The sequence below is a fragment of the Triturus cristatus genome, chromosome 6, assembly GCF_964204655.1.
Source record: "Triturus cristatus chromosome 6, aTriCri1.1, whole genome shotgun sequence".
Classification (NCBI taxonomy): Eukaryota; Metazoa; Chordata; class Amphibia; order Caudata; family Salamandridae; genus Triturus; species Triturus cristatus.
The window spans coordinates 1,036,302,038-1,036,322,221 of record NC_140589.1 but is presented as its reverse complement, the minus strand read 5'-3'; the positions used below and the strand labels follow the sequence as shown (position 1 = coordinate 1,036,322,221).

The window sequence follows — 20,184 nt, the reverse complement described above, 5'->3', positions numbered from 1 at the left end:
TTATTGCCTGGGCTTAGTTTGGATTACTACCTGGCCTAAGTGGAGTATATAAGATGTCCACTGTCTTCTCCTTAGGAAACCCTTAGGTGTGCGCCTTCGGCCATAACATATACATAAACATTTCTGTGCTTTTATGATTGTAAATTCATAACAGTCGAATAAAGCTTTCTTGATTGATTCATTGATTGAAACCCTTAGGTGTGCGCCTTCGGCCATAACACCTGGAACAAAAAGAAACAACCTGATTTAAAGTTGACTGCTAATGGAAACTCCTCCAATTTCTGCATTACATTCTAAACCAGTGTCGAATCCAGGGATGGAATTTCCTTCATCTTAAGAATTACATGGTGGATGAAATTCCACAAGTTGACGTGCCTCCGGATTTACCATTTCTTTGAGGAATTTGTGGATTTATTCATTTTCAATCAGGTACTGACACTTCAAAGATTAATAGGCAAAAAAAAATTATTTATATGTTTACATTTAGAGAAATTCTTAATTTTTGATGATTGATTATTGCTTTAATTTGCGAAACTGCATAGCATGTTATCTTCCACAATCTCAAATAATGTTACATGTGAAACAACTCATGTAAAAAACGTTTTTTTCCGTCATCCATTACCCAAAACAATACAAAGTAGGAATTAGTGCAATTATGTTAGGCAATCAGTCACCCTGTGTGCAACATGCGAAGCCCACATGGACTGGTGGTGGCATGTGACAGTTAAGTTCAGTATTGAAACCCACAGGTTCCTTGGAACATGCGCATACAGATGGTTCAGGAACCCGCAGCAGTTTCCTGTCTCTGAAGCAATAAACCACTTCATCCTGTGACCCTTTGCCAAGAAGCACCAGAGCTGCACAGTCTTCTCAGGACACTGTCTAGCAGACGCCCTGCCCTACACTATGCCTACATTTTTCACATAAAGAAAATTCTTAAGTCGCGGGTTCAGAGAGCAACTCTAACCAAAGAATTATGGGGAATGGATCTCAAGTGTTTCAGGCTTTACAGACTGTTTAAATATGATACAAACACCGTTGGGGCTGTGGGGAGGGGCTGGCAGGGTCTAACACCCCAATTTCAAGGCTTGACTTCCACAATACAACTGTCAGAAATCGGAGCTCACGTTAAGACTTGTTCACTTCTTCATTTGTTAATCTAAACGTAAACACACCTGGTGCATTGCAAAACACATTTCAAACCACGTCTTTGCTTTTCAAACACCGGGGACACTGCTCCTGCACGGTCATCCAGAAAAATTAACATGATGGGGAGGATTGTCATGCTGCTTGAGCCACTCTGTGTATGCATTAGTATTTATTTACTTGTCAACTCTACCTTTCTGGAAGTGAGTCTCTCTCTCTCTAAAAAATTTTTTTTTACCCCTTTTCTCAAAGTTATCCTTCCTAAAACACTTTATCCTTGATCCATTTTTAGATTGGCAGATCCCTCCTCCCCTCATCTTGGCCCTGACGACTTTTTCAGCCACTTAATGCTTCAAAGCTGTATAAGCAGTGACATCATGTAACACACTAGACTAGAGCTATTATACTGAAACAGGAAAGCCACTGCTGGCACCAGTAAACTAACAAAGGGGCACCGAGAATGCCACAGTAGCACCAACAAAGATTAACCAACAATGTTACAGGCGCATTGCCACAGTAGCCCCAATGGTGACATTATGGCATGAACATGGCTAAGTGAGGAAGGGGCACACTAGAACACTAACAAAGGGACACTGACACAGGGCCACTTGCAAATGGACACTGTCACTCAGATACTGAAGTGTGCACATCAAGCCTGATATTAGGACACACCCACAGAGGACACTGAAAGAGGCATGCCAATACTGACATGGAAACAGTGGCTCTGGAACATTGGCTTTGGGCACAAACACTAATGCGTGGAGAGTGGCAAGAAGAGCAGTTTAACTGGGTTACTGAGACAGAGATGCTTGGACACAAAGTCACTGAGACTAAGATAAGACACAATTCCAGAACAGTGACCCAACATAGGGACACTGACACGTGGACTCTGACTGGAAGGGGGGGGGCAACACTTATGTACTAACGTGGATACTGATGAAGGTAGTGATACAAGCACACCGCCATGGCTATTCTGCCATGGGGACATGGAGATTAGACCACTGACTCTAGGGTATCTACACCAGCATGGAGATGTTGACATGGGAGCAGTAACCCTAGAACTTTCACATGTAGTAAATACATTGACACTAGTACACTGACACAGGGGCACCAACACTGACAACAGGACCCTGACACTGTAGCACTAGCAATGGAACTGCAATAGCGATAATGGGATAATGCGATTGGGTAAACGATACTAGGACACTGATATAGGAGCACCAATACTGGCATGGGGATATTGACCTGGGAATAGTGACACTGAAATGCTGAGAGAGGGTGCAAACATTGATGCTGCAAAAATGGCTGTGACAATAACACAATGGCATCACCTGGGATCACAACACTGGGGCACTGACATGTGGTTAGTGACATGGGGACACTGATGCTGGGATACTGACACAAGGACACTGACATAGACTCATATGAATGATATTGACTCTGGAATACTAACATGAATATTGGGTAAGTCAACACAGAAAATAGTTACCACCACAGCACCTCTGCATGGGCATGCAGATATTGACGGGACAAGAGGACGCTGACATAGAGGTACTAAAACCAACTCGGGACATTAGTATGCGGACACTGGCACATAGACAATGTCACAGAAGAATGAAATGGGGAAAGTAACACTGGGACAGTGACACCTGGATACCTACACTGGGGTCTGTATAGATAGGGAAATAGAAACACTGACATTGACACTGGAACTGGACAGGAGGGAGAACATGGAAACACTAACACATGGTACTAACAGTGACTGAGTATGACACATTGACACAGTAACATGTGCTATAACACATTGATACTGACACAAACAATATTAAGTGGCACGACACAGGGGCACAAGCCTGGAGACACTGAACCTGGTTCACTGGCACTAGAGCACCCACACTGACATAAGGAAACTGCCAGTAAGGACATAAACACTGAGGCACAAGCAACAGCAAATTAATACTGATGGAGTCCTGAGAGAGAGACACACACTCACCCTGGGAAACTAATACAAGCTCTCTGGCATGGATGCATTGGCACAGGAGCTCAGACATGTTGATACTGGCACTCGAACACCAGCACAGGCATTGGGATGTCCATTGCTGCCATTAGGACACAACCAAAAATGCATTGAGATCCTAACACTGAGATAGTTAAACTTACATTGGGACTTTCACATTGGAATAGTGACACTGGGAAAAGGGCACAGACATTGAGATGGGGGTATGGCACTCAAACACTGACACAGGGACACCGAAACTGTCAAAATGGCACCAAATCTCGAAATGGATACAACAGCACTGAATCAGAGACATTGCAATTTGTAGTCTGATATGGGCACACTGATAGATGGACATTGTAAATGATAGTGCCATTGGGAGGTTGATGCTATGACACTGACAATGGGGCATGTGGACACGGGTACAGTGGGTCACTGACATAGGCACTTAAACCTACACAGGATCATCCAAAATGGGACAGGTGGACATAGGACCAGTAATGTGTGGACACAAAAACTAGGACAGGGAGACAGTCTTGGAGACCTTGGACATAAGAGAAAACATGCCCACAGTCAAAACTAAGCACAATGTTAACAGCCCTCACAACTAAGGCCCTTATTTATGAAGAGGTTGCGCAGTTGTGGCACTTTTCTGTGACGCTGCGGCGGTGTAAACAATGCACCACACTGCCCCTTATTTACAAAGTAACGCATCTAGACAGATGTGTCACTTTGTAAAGGCCTGCATTACATTATACCTACATCAGGTATAATGTATGCAGGGGTGGGCATTCCCCAGTGAAAAAGACTTGTACAAGTGGCGCAGTGAAATCTATGAGATTTCACTGCTCTACCTCTAAGACTTGACTGCATCACAATCCTTATAACTGCTGCCAGCAGACATAATGAGTGATGCAGGGTTTTTCACATAGGACTCCCCCATGTTTAAGGACTCACTGCTGGAGTTGCATCAGTTATCCGGCACACTCCAGCAATGCATCATTTTTGCACCACCAGATACGTCAGGATTCCTGACGTATCTGTAAATCCTTGCGCTATGGAGCACTGTATTGTAAATTTGGCACATCCATTGTTTTATAAGGATGGCGCTATGAAAAGTGACGCATTGCCCAGGGATGCACCACTTTTCATAAATAAGGCCCTAAGAGGGCATACCATTGGCAAATTCTGATAGTCAACATTACTTCCTAACCTTTATTCTTGATATTATAAGTTGGCTATCAGCTTCCAAAGAAAATGCCCCCTCAAGCACTATTCAAAATAACCCTAAAACCTGCCTCGGCCATTTGGTTTCCACATGCTTCCTGCTGGTGCAGTGCACAAAGGGGGGTGGTGGCTCCAATCAGGCCTGGACTGATTTGGGTGTAGGAGAAGAGGGCCTCTTCTTTCTCTCATTGGTAGATCCTTTTTTCTCATAGAAATTAAACTGCCACCTGCTCAGTCAATTTTGAAGCACTGTGCACACAGCCACAGAGAAAGAGAAGGATAGAGAATGTGGGGCTGTACCCAAAATTGTAGCACCATGACTCACTGTCAGTTTCTTCGGGTCTATGCAGTGCCTCATATGTAAATTAAGTTAATAAATACAAATGAAGGCAACACCCACAGTTTTTCTTAGTAGACCACTGCCGGCATTACTGAATGTTGGAGTTACTGAATACCAATGCTGTCCAGTTTTGATTGCATCTCAGCTCTCTTTCTTTCACCTCCCTACACTTCTTGACTTTTTTTATTACTCTTCTAGGATCTTTTTCCTCCTAACATTTCCCCTGTGTCTCTGGTTTGTTATCTTTCTCTTCCTCCTTCTTTCTCCCTTTCCATAATACAGTGGAAGGAAAACACTTTTCACATTAGGTTAATTTGTACTCTATTTGGAAATAAACTGCATTTGCTTCTTGTTGAACCAGGGGAAAACAGTGCAAAATACCCATTTCACTGTAGCACGCCATTGTTCCAAAGTTGGAAGTTATGACTAGTCTTTGATAAAATGTCAAGGATCTATGAAATGCTTTTACAAAGATGGGGCAACTAGTAATATTCGCAGTGAACACAATTCTATAAATATATGCAAAGCCTACTGGAAATACATAATAATGGAAATATCCTACTGCAGAAAAGAGTTTTGCAGATTTACACAGAAGTCATAGCGATGGAAGCAGAAGATGTGGTTCCTGCAAATAAATTTACTGTGAGCTCATTGCATCAACCACACCAAGGATAAGGCCATGAACTTTACTAGGGATGAGAGGTACATGCAGATGGATCAGGGCAGGCTCAGACTGATGATTAGGTCATTCTGGCATTTCCCTGTTGGGCTGCAAGGCCACCTTGTGTGGCCCTGCATGGCTTGATACATCTAGAGTAACTCAAGGCAGCTCAAACTGCTGTTTTGTGTTACTTTTCTGCTGGGAGGCATTCCATGGGTGCAACTTGGGTGTTCCCATGCATCTGCCCATCAATTTTGGCACATTCCCAGATTTACCAATACTGGTAGACCTGGGAATACATCAAAATGCTATGCCTCCCAAGCAAGGCAAAACAAGGAGAAATATCTTTATTTCTATTCATTTTGACTCTTTCCACTTGTACTGCAGAGTAGAAAGAGGCAAATGGCGGCATCCCTTCATGTACAAAAACAATGCTGCTTACAACGCAGGCATCCTTGAAACATAATGCAAGGGTGCCTGCATTGGCGCTAGAAAGCCAAAAGTGCGCAAGTGCTATGAAAGGACATGAACGCGACATATAATGTTAAATGCGGTGTATTCCTGCCCTTTCCCTTAGCACAGCACAGCAAGGTGGCTTGCTGGGTAGGGCTATGTGAAAGTTTAATAAACATGCCCCTTGATGCATTGTTCGAGTCAGCTAATGATTCTCTCAAGTGTGCATCATTTGTGAATGTGTGCTCTGCTATACCTTGCATGTTCCTTGCTGGGAAAATTGAGTTTGCGTGTCATCAAGCATCTCCTCAAAGAATATCTGCTGTCAGCAGTTGGTGGATTCTGTGAATCCTGACTGTATTTGGCTGTGTCTGTGAAGGAACATGAGAATGAGACTAACCTAGTAAGATACATATTCTGTATCAGTGCTCACTCATCTGAATCTATTTGAATCCAAAGTGGAATTATATTTGGTAAAATGGAAAGATGGTGTATGATATGGAGAAAGTTTGTATATCACCTACCAATTTGATGTTGGACCTGTGAACCCTTCGAGATTAGAGAGGAAGGCTTTCTCCTGATGAGATGGGGGCATTCAATGGCCCCTCTGGTGGGGTAAAGAAGAGCCATCCAAGTCAAAGAACTATATATGGGATTTTGGAGTGTTCTGTTGTTTAAGGGGAATGGTGACATAGCATGACCGGTGGGGTTTAAATTTACCTGTAGCCTGATATATTGTTTAGCAGATGCATGGATGTGAAATGCTAACTGTGCCCCTTTTGACTCTCTAGAGGTAGCATGCAGTATATGATTGAAATGTGCAGAGTTCCTTAGGTTTCTGGTGACAAGGTCTGAGGCATTTCTTTAAAAGCCTGATGTGTGTTTTTTTAAATCATTTGTAGTAAACTGTTGATAATGATGTCCTTGTTTAGGTGTTGTCTTTTTTAAAATATTCATCCTTTTTCACGCAAAGGAGGTTCTCTTTTATTGAAATATTATTCTTCTATGTGCTGTCACCCATTACTATAGGCCTCACAGGAGTTTGCAAGGCAAAGTTGCCTTTCCATGCATCACAGCGGGGAACAGCCATTACAACGCGGTTTTTACCACGCAGTGCAGTTATATCGCATGCGTTACAACGCATGCGATGTTAAAACACTATGCCATTACAACGCAAGTCTGTACATCGACTTGCGCTAGATGGCGTGCTAACATTACAAATAGTGTAGTTTACTATCCCAACACCTTCCCTACTGTTAAGTGGACTGGAGTTGGAATAGTAAATTACACTTTTTTAATGTTAGCACGCCATCTAGCGCAAGTCGATGTAAAGACTTGCGTTGTAATGGCATAGCGTTGTAACATCGCATGCGTTGTAACGCATGCGATGTAACTGCACGCGTGGTAAAAACCCGCGTTGTAATGTCATACATCCATCACAGCTCTTCTTACAGGTTCAGTGAATGGATTGTAGTCCATTGTCAGTACCCTTCTGCTACGTGTAAGTTGAAAGTTGATATGTGCTCCATAATATTTGGCAAAGACTGCGTAATTAGTGCCATTGCTCTATTTGCTTGATGTATGTTGTCATTGCGCACAACTGGATTTTGCGCTACGTCTCAATTAACAATTGCATATAGAGTGTTTGCAGCTTACACCTTTGCTCGATTGAATGCCTGGTGTTTACCGTAATCCCTTTAACAGAAGCTGGCACGTGCACATGAGAGCTCTTATCTGAGCAAAACTACATTATGCATCTTCCAAGGCAAATTTGGGATCGATTTAGATCTTGGCAAAGAGGGATCTCTGTCACAATGGCGACATAGTTCTCTCCCTACCAAAGAGACACGGTGGCTGTTTTAGAAACCTCAACTTTGGGGGGGCGTGGCTTGGACGCCGTTCAAGATGGCCGCCTGAGTCCGGGGCTCCGCCGCATCGGGACGACTTCTTCCGCCTCGCGTTAATTTACGCGATGTTATTACACGCTGCCTGCTGGTTCCTGTAGTCGGAACATGTCCTGTTCATGGTGAGCTTAAAATGAACGCGCTGGGACTCCTCAATGCTTCGTTTTCAAGCCGTTTTGTGAGCGCCTCATAACGGCCGCCATTTTGTTTTTCGGCGCGATGATTCCTACGCAGCTACATTTCTCCTCACGAAACATGGAATCTTGGATCATGACCAAGGTAGATACTGTATAACACCTTATTTTTATTTTTATTTGTAACCCTTCATGGTCTATCTTCAAGGATACACAGTTTTTATTCTCTTCTTGGTCTGACTGCGGTTTGAGGATCGTGGTCAGACGCTGTTCTCAGTGACTTTATTTTTTCTGCGCCAACTCCTTCGGATGCCTTGGTTCTTCTGCGTGGCAGGTGCAGGTGGCTGTGGGGTCTTTGAGTGGAACGTTGTGACCTGTTAATGTGCCTTTTCAACCTCTGCTGACGGCGTTGCACGCTCCCCTGAAGTGCGATACTTGTGGGGATTTGTTCGGAGCGCACTTATGGGCAAGCTTCGCAATCCAAAGTTTGTTTTCGTGCCTTCAAAGGGCTCTTCGGCGGCTCATCCTTCCTCCTCCTCATCAGTTGATCCTTCTTCCAGTCCTGCAGATCCAATGGCGGCAACGTCGTCCAGTCGTCCTTCCTTGACACAATCAACCTCCAGTAAGGCCTCTTCTTCTGCTACGTCAACCAAACGTCTAAAACAAGACTCTCCTTCTCCGGATCCACCGTCACCCCCTATCTCCATGGAGTTAATACTTGAGGAAATACGGGCTTTACGTCCGTTCATTGAGGAAACCAACAACAAGATGCAACTTTTTGAAGAGAGATGGTCAACTATCGAGAGCAGAGTGTCGGTGGTGGAACTTCAGACTTCGGAGATTCAATCTCACTCTCAACGTATCACCTCATTGGAGGAATCTGTTCTTGCTTTGCAGCAGCATACCGAGGATTTAGAAAACCGAAATAGGAGGAACAACCTACGCATTTATGGTTTGCCAGAATCCTTGGAGAGCGATGACCCCGTCTCGTTCTTCTCTACTTTCCTTCCGAAACTTCTGGACATGCCTCCTACCACCTCTCTCACCATTCAGAGGGCGCACAGGCTTGGTCCTCGCCTATCATCCGCAACTAAACCTCGAGGTGTTATCATTCTCTTTCTGAAGTTCACTGACCTGCTCCTTGTCCTCTCCGCGGCTAGAGCCAAGCGCCAAGTTTCCTGGTTGGGCCAGAGAGTTTTCCTTGCTCAGGATGTTTCCAATGCTACCGCAGCAAGAAGGAAGGAATTTTTGAGCCTTCGTACACCCTTACGTGCTCTTGGTGCCAGATTTGGTCTTTTCCATCCTTGTACCTTCAAAGTCACTCATCAGAATAAGACTTGGACTTTTCAAGATCCTGCGGAGCTTAAAAACTTTATTCACATACAGTCCAACGTTGGCATGGATACTTCCGCCTCTACTAGTGGCTGAACGCTCCTCTCCTTTTTTCTTACAGGGTGTTCCTGATAATGTTTCTGCATTGCCATGCCTTGTTATGATGTTGGTTTTTCTCACTCTGTTTTACTCTTAAGAGCTTTTTGATATGTTCTCTCACTGTCTTTGATTAATCCTGCTGGTTGCTCTCTTTTGCGCAACCTTTGTTTTTTCCATTTTTATTATTGCCCACAATTTTGGGCTGTCTGCATCCCATTGTTCATTGTTTATTCTTCTATTTACGTGTCCCTTGTCCTCATCAGCGCTTTTTATTCATTTATTCTTGTGTTTGTTTTCCTTGCCCAGATCGACTAAGGTGTTCCCTTTTTCCCTCATGTGAGTTGTGTTTCCCATTTCGTCCTGGTGCGGTCGGATTGTCCTCCTGGTTTCGGGAGGTCATGCTTGTATTGTTGCGTCATCCACTGCCCCGATATCCTCTCCGTGTTCCCTTCAGGTATGTTACTTTCAGTCGTCCTTATGGATTTGTACTGTCTCTTTTTGTATCTTCTTCTCTTCACCTTTCCCCTCTCTTCCCTTCTTTATTCTTACTTTCTTTATTCTTTGTTTCCCTTACCTTGCTTGAGCTTCCTTTTCTTGTATCTATTCTTTTCTATATCTATCTTTTACAAATGTTTCACTTTTTCCCCATTGCTGTAGTTATTGTTTCTGATAATGTTATTCACTGTTTAAGTTCAGAGTAATTTCTTGGAATGTGAAAGGTTTTATTAACCCTATCAAACGTCAGAGAATTCTTTCCCACCTTGCTACTTACAATCCTGACATAGTTCTCTTACAAGAGACGCATCTTTCGGAGACTGAGTCTCTCAAATTAAAACGTGGGTGGGTGGGTACGGTTCTATTTTCCCCTTCTACCAACAAGAAGAATGGAGTGGTTATTCTATGTCATAAAAAATTAGTATGTAAAGTCTTAACACAAGAGTCGGATTCTGATGGTAGATGGATTCTAGCTAAATTGTCAATTAACTCTATCCCTTTAACTGTGTTTAATGTTTATGGCCCTACGCAACCTGATTTACTTTTTTGGCCTTTAATTACTAGCAAATGTTTTCAATATAAAGATGACCTCTTCATTCTAGGTGGCGACTGCAACCAGATTGTGGACCCCTTTATTGATCGTAAGTCAAGTGTTCGTTTCATACCCCACAAACCCCACAAACACTTTCTCGACACCATTTCTCAAACATCTCTCATTGATTCTTGGAGACTTTCGCACCCTGACACACTTGATTATTCCTTTTTCTCTCCTCCTCACTCCTCTTTCTCTCGTCTTGATTATATCTTTCTTTCTCTTTCCTTGTCGCAAAATTTGCTGTCGTCTTCTATTGGACCTATACTTATCTCTGACCATGCTCCTATTGTAACAGATCTTGACCTTCTCTCCCCTGCTCCCAGATCCTCTCGTTGGCGCTTTAACAACTCTTTACTTACTGATCCCCTTTTCTCCTCTTCCTTCCGCTCTTTTGCTACTGATTTCTTTCTATTAAATGATGTTTCTAATATTTCCCCTCATCTTCTCTGGGACTCCTTTAAAGCCACTGCGCGCGGATTTGTCATTGATTTTGTTTCCAAAAAAAAGAAACGCTTTCTTCAGAAGCGGAAAGATACATTAGCTCATATTAAGTCTCTGGAGCGCCAGTTCTATTCTTCCTCTAAGAATTCTGTACCTCCGGAACTTATTCGTGCCAAACTAGATTTTAACAAATCAACTACCGATAATGCCTCGTCAATGCTTCTTCGGAGTTCTGCCCGGTTTTATGGTGGTCGCAACAAATCTGGGAAGCTTTTAGCCAATTATCTCAAATCACGCAAAGAACGTTCATTCATTGACTCCATCTACTCCTCTGATACTACTTTATTGCATAAACCTCAGGATATTCTTGAACAATTTCAATTATTTTATCGTACCCTTTATACACCTGAGTCTTCTCCCTCTCCCTCTCTTGTCCAAGCCTACCTAGATAAACTTCCTAAGCCCTTGACGTCTCATCTTCATTTCCCGGATCTGGAAGTTGACCTTTCTTTACATGAGCTCTCCACGGCGTTGGCTATTCTTACCAAGGGCAAAACTCCAGGTCCTGATGGCTTTTCAGTTGAATTTTATTTACATTTTTCTGACCTGTTACTTCCTAAACTCCTGTCTCTTTTTCAATCGTTTCATTCATCGGGGAGAGCGGAAGGTACGTTTCAAGAAGCTACCATCTGCCTTATCCCTAAAGACGGTCGCGATCCTAAATACTGTAAGAACTATCGCCCGATTTCTTTAGTGAATGTTGATTATAAGTTGTTTGCCAAAGTACTGGCTCTACGCCTAGATCCCTTAATGCCCCACCTCATTGGTAAGGAGCAGTGTGGCTTTGTGAAGGGTCGGTTGACATCTGATAATTCTCGTCTCTTCCTTAATGTACTAAATAAAGTTCCATCTCTTTCTATTCCCTTAGCGGCAATCTCGGTTGACGCAGAGAAAGCCTTTGATAGAGTTGACTGGTCTTTCCTATTTGCTTCATTGCGCTGGCATGGCTTTGGTCCTCGCTTCATCTCTCTTATTTCTCTGTTATATTCTGCCCCTAAGGCTTCAGTCCTGGTCAATGGTCAAGTCTCTTCGTATTTCCCTCTTCAGCGTGGGGTTCGTCAAGGTTGCCCTTTATCTCCCTTGCTTTTTGTTCTTGCCCTTGAACCCTTTCTGTCGTCTATCCGGAACAATAATGCCATCGCTGGTTTTCCTTATGGTGACAAGCAACTGAAACTCTCTGCATACGCAGACGATATTCTTCTTTTCATCTCCGCTCCAGAATCATCTATTCCCCCATTGTTGTCCGAATTCGAGTCTTTCTCACAGGTTTCTGGTTATAAAATTAATTCCGATAAAACTGAAATTGTTCCCCTTACGAAATTTTGCACTCCTCATGCCTTTGCCCCCACGGGCTTTGCTTGGAATGGCTCTAAAATTAAATATTTAGGAGTATGGTTTTCTAACTCTGTTTCTTCTTCAATTGCTCTTAATATGTCAGCGGTTTTGTCCCGCATTGAACGTTTACTTTCTTCTTGGAATCCTCTTTTCCTTTCTTGGTGGGGGAGATTAGACTCCATCAAAATGATGATCGCTCCCATTTTAATTTACGTTCTTTCTATGCTACCTGTCCATATCCCCGCAATTTTCTTTAAACGTATAGATTCTTGTTTGTCTCGCTTCCTTTGGAACAAGAAAAGATCTAGAATCTCTTTGGCGTCACTCCGTAAATCAAAGGCCAATGGTGGGGTCAACTTTCCAGATTTCCGTCTGTATCATAAATCTTTTTCCCTTCGCCAGGCATCTAGATGGCTTCCTTCTGTCCCTTCTGCTTTTGCCCCTCTTTGGCTTTCCATCGAGCATATATTATTACTACCCTTTTCTTTTGGGGAGGTTATTCGCTTCTCTGCTAGGGTTCCACACTTGGCTCTTCCCTTATTTAAGCATACTTCTTCTCTTCTAAAGCCACTCTTCAACCCTACACCTATTACTCGAGAGTCCTTCTTGAACTCCACTGTCTGGCATAACTCCCTTATTCTTATAAGAAACAGACCCATCTTCTGGAAGTCTTGGAGATCGCTGGGCATCATTTGGGTGAACCAGTTTTTTGACGGAGCATCCCCTTGTTCTTTTCCCCAGTTTCAGATGACCTTTCGCTGTCCGCGCTCCTTCTTCCAGAAGTTTGTTGCCCTAATGACGCTTATCCTGGATGTTTTTTACTCTCTTCCCCCCTCCCCTTCTTCGTTCTCCCAGGCACCTCTTCTTAAAATTCTCTTAACCTTACCCAAGGCGTCTCTTATCTACAAATTCTTTTCATCCCCTAATCCAGAGCGCCTTAAAATTAAGGTAGAACTTGCTTGGGAGGAAGACCTGGGTTGTACTTGGTCCGTCGCCTTGTGGGACAAACTCTGGTCTAGATCTTTGAAAATTTCTCGTTCGGCCTCTCTTACTCAATCTTTATTCTACTTATACCATAGACTATATCTCTCTCCACTCTCTCTAGCCCGTTTTTCTTCCTCTTCTGATTCTAGTTGTTGGACTTGTTCTGCCCCCAACGCTAATCTTTTTCACCTCTTGTTTTTATGTCCCTCTGTCTCTCAATTCTGGACCTCTGTCTGGCTCTATATCTCTCGTATTTTCACTCTCCCTTCTCCATACTCAACTTCTATTCTCTTTTTAGGCAGCTTATCTGACTCTTTAAATCTCCCTCTATGTTCTCATGGTCTTTTCGACCTCATGCTTGCTCTCGCCTTTCAACACATTTCCTCCAACTGGAAAACCCTATCTAACCTTTCCATCCGTCACTGGTGGAATTCCTTGTGTCACTTTCACAGACTAGACACTGCCTTTGCTTCCCTCTGTAATCCTACACATAATAGGGATCTTTTTTGGCTACCTCTTACCACATACTTAGATCGGATGGTCCCGAGGAAGATTCCCGCCATCACTTCGGAAAACTTCAAACCACCTTGAGGGAGTTACTCCTCCTTCTCCTACTTTAATAATATCAGATTGGTTTATGACACTATTGGGTTTGCTGTGTAACATTTTGATTGTTGTATTGCCTACAGCTTTCATTCCTTTCTTATAGCAAGGTTTTAGGATCTTTTATTATATAATATGTTCTTGCCGTTCCCCTTTTCCCCCTTTTATTTTCCTGGTCCTCCTTTCCCTTTTTCCCGTCCCATTTTTCCTTAAAACTTTATAAAATGCTTTGTTCTATCTTTTAATGACATTAGCTTGTTCAATGTAATTTATTCCATTTATCTTTCTCTTATATTGCGGCTGATGCCTATGTATTTATTCCTTCTTGAATAAAGCTTTTCAAACATAAAAAAAAAAAAAAAAGAAACCTCAACTTTGATCTTCGGAAGAGCATGGCAAGCATTAGCTATAGAATAGAACACCATACATGGCTAGTGCTTGCTCTTGTATCAGTTGCTCAAGCCATTACTGAAGCATTAGAGTCGGTCTGGAAAGTCCTATGTTGCAGCTTTTGAGTCTTTAACTCCATAAAGATTTCTCTTCCCTCACGGGTTTCATAATGTATCTAAGCTCAAAGAGGGAAATACACAGCATAAACTTCAAACCCCAGGAGAAATCTTTCACTGAAGCAGAGTGGCCGTTCCACAACTAGTGGAGTGTCCCATACCGTAAGAGACTTGCCGTTAAGTACCAGAACAGCAACATTAGGGGTGACTATGACACAGCTATAATGGATGTACGATTGGGATAGAACTAAATAACCCTCTCTGTGTTTTTTAGGTCTAGTGTTTTTGTCCAGCCCTCTTCGCGATTGGTTGTTGTGTCATTCACATTTCATTTCGGCCCTCTACAGCCTGCGGCACGGATGAATGGGTCTGTCCACTACAGACAATGGCTAGATTCGTTATTTGCAACGGCATTTCGCTCTTTCATAGAGAGGACACCTTCTCAGAAAGCAGTTCCATTCAGGGTCTGCTGTGGCAATGTTTGTTTTTGAGTCTAACATTTTTTTGCTTGTAGCTTTTTTTTTTAAATAATCGCCACGACCAGGCAGCTCCCACAAGAGTAAATAAAGTTTAACAAAATCCATGACAAAACCAGCAACGAGTAAACCAAAATACTGGCAGGCAAACCCAGACTTTTTTGCGTTGCCATTGGCTGTTTTCCTTTTTGTTAGTTAGCCTGTGATTATTTCATGTGTATTAGAACATTGGAACGTTGGAAGCTCCATTGAAAACAATGGAGCGCTCCGGGCTTATAATGGGTGGTATAAGCCCGAGCTCCAACATTCCAATGTGTCGCTGTGAACAAAGGCTTCAGGGAGCCTGAGGGGATTTCAATCCCCTCGCGCTCCCTGAAGGCTTTGTTTTGTTAGAACATTCTGCCCTCTAGTAGCAGAATGTTCTAATAGCCTAACAGCCCTTCGTAGCAGAGCTATACCGGCTTTTAAAGTCCCTCTGCTTTGTTAAAGTCCCTCGCCTTCGGCTCGGGCGAGCCTTTAACGCTGCAGCGGGCCTTTAACAGCCGGTATAGCCCGCTACGGCGGGCTATAAGGCTATATTACATTACATTTCACGTAATGTCATTGCAGTACTTTTTTTGGGTTTAGATAGTTTTTGTTTTTACTAGTACCTCATGTGCATTACTTACTTTGTTGCAACAGTCAATGAACAGAAATCAAAATGAAACCATTAGACAAACCAAAGTGGAGAAGTGTGGCTCAATGATTAGAGCGGCAGACCCTGATGCAGAGGTCTAGCCCGGGACCAGGGTTCAATTCCCCGTCTCGCGGGTCTTGGGCTCAAAAATTCCACGGACCTGATAATTCTCACCTCTGTGCCATTCCAATCATGGAGTCCCACTCTGCAACTCTGGGCAATAGCTTGCTTAATCTCCACAACGGCCCCCACAACGCTAAGGATGCCTGGCCTCCACCTTGGGGGTGCCCAGGAGTGGACGCCTCACTGGGAAAGCCAGGATGGGTTCCACAGCGGTATTCGTACAAGCGCCTTGAGACCCTTGCGGGTGAGTAGTGCGCTATACAAGTATCAATTTACAATTTTTACCATTAGACTCTAACTGGCAGGTAAAATGTAACTTGCCCAACGTTGATTCTTGCAGCCGAAAAGGAACCAGAAGCAACCCATTTCCCTGCAGTTTATTTCCGTCACTTGTGCTTCCCCTTTACTTCTTGAGCTCTATTGGCCACAAAAGCAAATATTTTTTCTTCATTCATTTTTCGAGACTTTAAATATAGCGGAGAAGAGACATCAGCGTCTTTCTATTGGCTAAAACAAGACATTTGTTTTCATATTTTTCTTCAAGACTACAAATACAAAAGAGACGCGGGGATTGTTTACTTTTACACTGGCGCTTTGATAACCGTGAATAAAAATAATGGCACTTCCGTGGCATTTGCCCCTTCGAAAAGTTCATTTTCTTTGCTCTCCTGTGACGGGAAGATTGTATTCTCCCCTTCGAACCTACTCCTCAGCTGGGGTGCGTAGCTGTGATGCACTCGTCTACCGGACTCGTGGACACCCCAGAGATGTCTTGCGGTAAGTGAATGTTTATGTGTGAAAAGTCGCTTCGACTTTTTTTTGCCAAAGTTTACCGTGATTAGTATTCACTCGCTGCTTCCTTTATGTCTCCACTTATTTATTAAATTTAAACCCGTGATTATAGCAACATTCGAATTAACTGTAATCTCTACAATGGGCATGAGTAATTAGACTAATGGTGCTTGTCTTCTCGTAGAAACAGCCAATGAAGCATTACACGGCATACCTGCATAGCAACATTCAATGGCATAACACCAGTCTCAACAACTCCGTGTCATTTTAGATAGAGTAATTTATCTGAGTCCCACAACATTGTGGGTATTTGTCGACGCCCACTTGGGACAATAGGAAGAGCCTCGTCACAGTTTCCACCCTAACAATAAAGGCAGGGTGTGCACCAGCAATTCTGAATTATTAAATGTTGGCCCAAGACTGCAACAAGCCTAGGTATTGAGTTATTTAATGCTTAATGTTAGTGTTTAGGTGTCATGACAACAGTGATGCTGCTCCAGAGCAACCAGTGTGCTTCCACTTGTGGAATCCCTCCTCACAAACATTCCACGTTCCTATTCCCATACACGGCAAGTGGAAGCTGGCAGTCAGTGACCCCTGCAGTAGAGTTTCTCAGTCTTTACCGGTGTGAGCCCCTCTATTCTTGTTGTAGAGGAAGTGTGGCATATTGATGGTTTTTGCCCAAACGTGTACCATGTTTGTAGACAGAGCTTGTGTATCCTACAGCTCCACCTCTGAGACCGATTTCAGGCAGTTGCTGTCTTTTTTGTATTCCTCCCAGATTAGTCCAGCCTTAGTCTTCGTCTCACAGCATTAGCAGGAAAGTAGAGTGGAATTGCCAGTCTCTTGTCAGGGAAGACCTTAAAGAAAGACAGAAAGGAGGGAGATGCTTCTCCAATGAACTACCTTTCACCCTGTTATCAGTAAGAGTGCAGTATATAAGGTCAAGAGTTTTCACTACACTACAAAGAGACCCTCCGCCATAATAGGGTCATCATAAATGTTCTGGAAAAGCAATACAACTTACATTGCTGTCTGGCCTCATTCAAGCCTCCATCTTATGCAAATCTCCATAACAGGAAATCAAAATGGATTCCTGTGTGGCCACAGCCATATGCAATCTTACAGTCCACACACAGTGTAACTAACACTCTCTCTCTCTCTCTCTCTCTCTCTCTCTCTCTCTCTCTCTCTCTCTATCTCTCTCTCTCCCTCCCTCCCTCCCTCCCTCCCTCCCAGATGCATGGACCAAAAGGCCCTATTGCAGGCACCTGACAGACCCATCTATAAAAAGAAAGCACAAAAGAGGCCAGTATGCAACTATTCCTGGCAGGCAAAAAGTAATAGTGCCAGTCCTGGCACTATAATCTGTTGCTGATACCACTCAGTCATCTGCACCCTGGTTATATGTCTGTAGACGCACTCAGTAAGGGAGGGTGCATTTGTTGTTTTTCTGCAGACCACAGAGCCAATCTTGGGTCTCATTTTACTTACCTTGCGCTCGCTGCATCGCCGGTTGGCGATGCAGCGAGCGCAAGGTAAATAGTTTTATTTATTTATTTACTTACTTTACTCCTGGCCATCGTATGTCTGCCTCCACCACCACCCCACCCTGCCCCCCACCCGGCCCGCCTCACCGCACTCACTCTGTGAGCGGCCACTGCTGGTGGGGAAAATGGGAATAAGCCACAGAACAAGAAGGGCTAGCTCAGAAGTATGCACTACTAAGCTGATTTATCCTTGCTGTTCCGGTTATTTTAAACCAGCATAACTCTACAATGGCACCAATGTGTTTCTGGAGGGATCCTCTTCTCAGAAGTGCCATCTGTAAAGTTCAAATTTACACCATCATCGCCACTAGTGCGATGTAGTCCTTAGTACTCTGACCTCCCCCAGAGGTCATCCATGGGGTTAGGTTCCTCAGATGTGTGGTTCTCAGGCAGATGTGGATGTGGATGACTTACTGGTGACTGAGGCTGTGGAATGCCATTCTTCCCTCATGCTTCTGGAGTGACTTCCCTGCAGCCGCACATCGTGGCTCTGTGACTGCTGCAGGGCTTACCTCATTACTGTGATGAATCCTATGGTGTGCAGTCCAGAGGGCTCTCACTATCCCCTGAACTGTATGTGGAGCTGGAAACCAGTGACTGTTTGGATGGTACAGTGCCAGCTGTGATGAGGCTTGGTTCCTCAGAAGAACCTCTTATTGCATAACTGCAGGGTAAATTGTTGCCCACAGAGGGGTGTGCCCGGTAATGTGCTGTGCTGGCAAATTGGCATGGTGGTCACCACTACTCTAAGAACTATGGCAATCCCTGTTGAGCTGTAATTAGTCCTTGAGGTGATTGGTGAGAGCTGAGTGGGGAGGTAGTGCTCTACCCTCTATTGAACTATCCTGGGAACCTTCTTTTTACCTATAGGCTCCATCCATCCTGCCTCTTTTTACAGATAGTCTGCTGAAAGAGGTGGCCCTTTCATCCACCTGCAAGAGGTTGAAAGTACACGGTGGCTGGAACGTGCTCCTTAATAATGCTTCAAAAACACTGGCTACAATGTTCCTGGAGGTTGCTGCTTAGAATCTCTGATGGTGGCAACTTCATCTCAGAGACCCAGAATGCAGAAGGTCTATGATCCATTAGGGGTGCTGATCCTTGAACTTCCTTGTCCATGCACCCACAGTGCCTGGTATTGAGTTAGGTGGCCATAATGAAGAACCTTAGGATTAATGCAGATAATTTCCACTGACCACTTTCCATTCCTACCTCTTCACACACTCTACTTCATACTTTAATTCCCTTGCCTTTTTGGAGAGGATGAGGACCTGAAAGACAACTACAGCTTCTTGACTGGCATTCTTAGGGGCATATTCACAAGGAGCTATCGCCAAACTATTGGCACTTTATCGCAGCCAATGATAAATTTACCTCCCCATTCACAAGCTGGTGCTAACAGCCCATATCACCAGTTTACCTGCGATAGCAGCTGCAAAAAACATCCCCACAGAGGACCCCTGCAACTATCGCTAATGAGATGCAGAGTGGGCGTTCCAGTGCCAAAAGCCGTGACAACATCGCACCTCAACATTCTCAACAACCAGACAGATCGGCGATAAAAACACAAACCAGGCGATAAGCCGCGTTAGCAGCAGGAATTCTACACCTGCTCTGACCTGGTGTAAAGTCGGACGGCAGCCAGCACCACAAAAGGGAGACCAGCCCAGGGCCACATCAGAAGGGCAACAGATGCCATAGAGCCACCCATCATGCGGCCTGGACACCCAAGAGGGCCACAACGCCCACCAACACCACACCCAAGCCCGCAACACCCACCCCCCCCGGGACCACCCCCAAACCCAGACTAAGAAACTGCACACCAACACCATGAATCCCAATACAAACATATTGCCTGATGTTGCACGAGCAGGAAAATCAACAGACCTGAGTGGCCAGAAAATGGAGATTCAGTCAAACAGCAATGCAATCACCAACACAAAACAACATACAAACTAAAGCCGAGACAACCCTGAGGATAAGTCCTAGAGGCGCCTCACTGGACAATCTGGAGCACACAGCCTGGAAGACCAAATCCAAGAGAAGAAGGTGTGCCATGAGCCCAACAAAGGAAAGAGAGGGAGAGAGCGAGGGAGAGAGACGGAGTGAGATTGCACAAGTAGCGCAAGGCCACCTGGCTCCACATGCCAACATGTGTGTGTGTATCCCCATCCGTACACCATGAGCCCAAGGCCGTGTCCCAATCTCAGCGCCAAACTCACATCACATTCCGTAAACACAAGTAGTAGTCAGACA

At 44.1% G+C, this 20,184-nt stretch overlaps 1 protein-coding gene across 3 annotated transcripts in view; it reads left to right on the top strand.

Annotated features, from left to right (window-relative positions):
* The window catches only part of LOC146820952 (enoyl-[acyl-carrier-protein] reductase, mitochondrial-like), a 686,021-nt gene that overhangs the window by 82,086 nt on the left and 583,751 nt on the right, over positions 1-20,184 (top strand). The window contains exon 1 of one of the 3 annotated variants that reach the window (XM_085611822.1): positions 16,081-16,363. The exons of the other annotated variants lie outside the window; for them this stretch is intronic. Coding sequence (XP_085467948.1) covers positions 16,203-16,363 — 161 coding nt within the window. The 5' untranslated portion in view covers positions 16,081-16,202. Of the gene's footprint in view, positions 1-16,080; positions 16,364-20,184 lie in introns of those variants that run through there. 3 annotated transcript variants of the gene reach the window in all.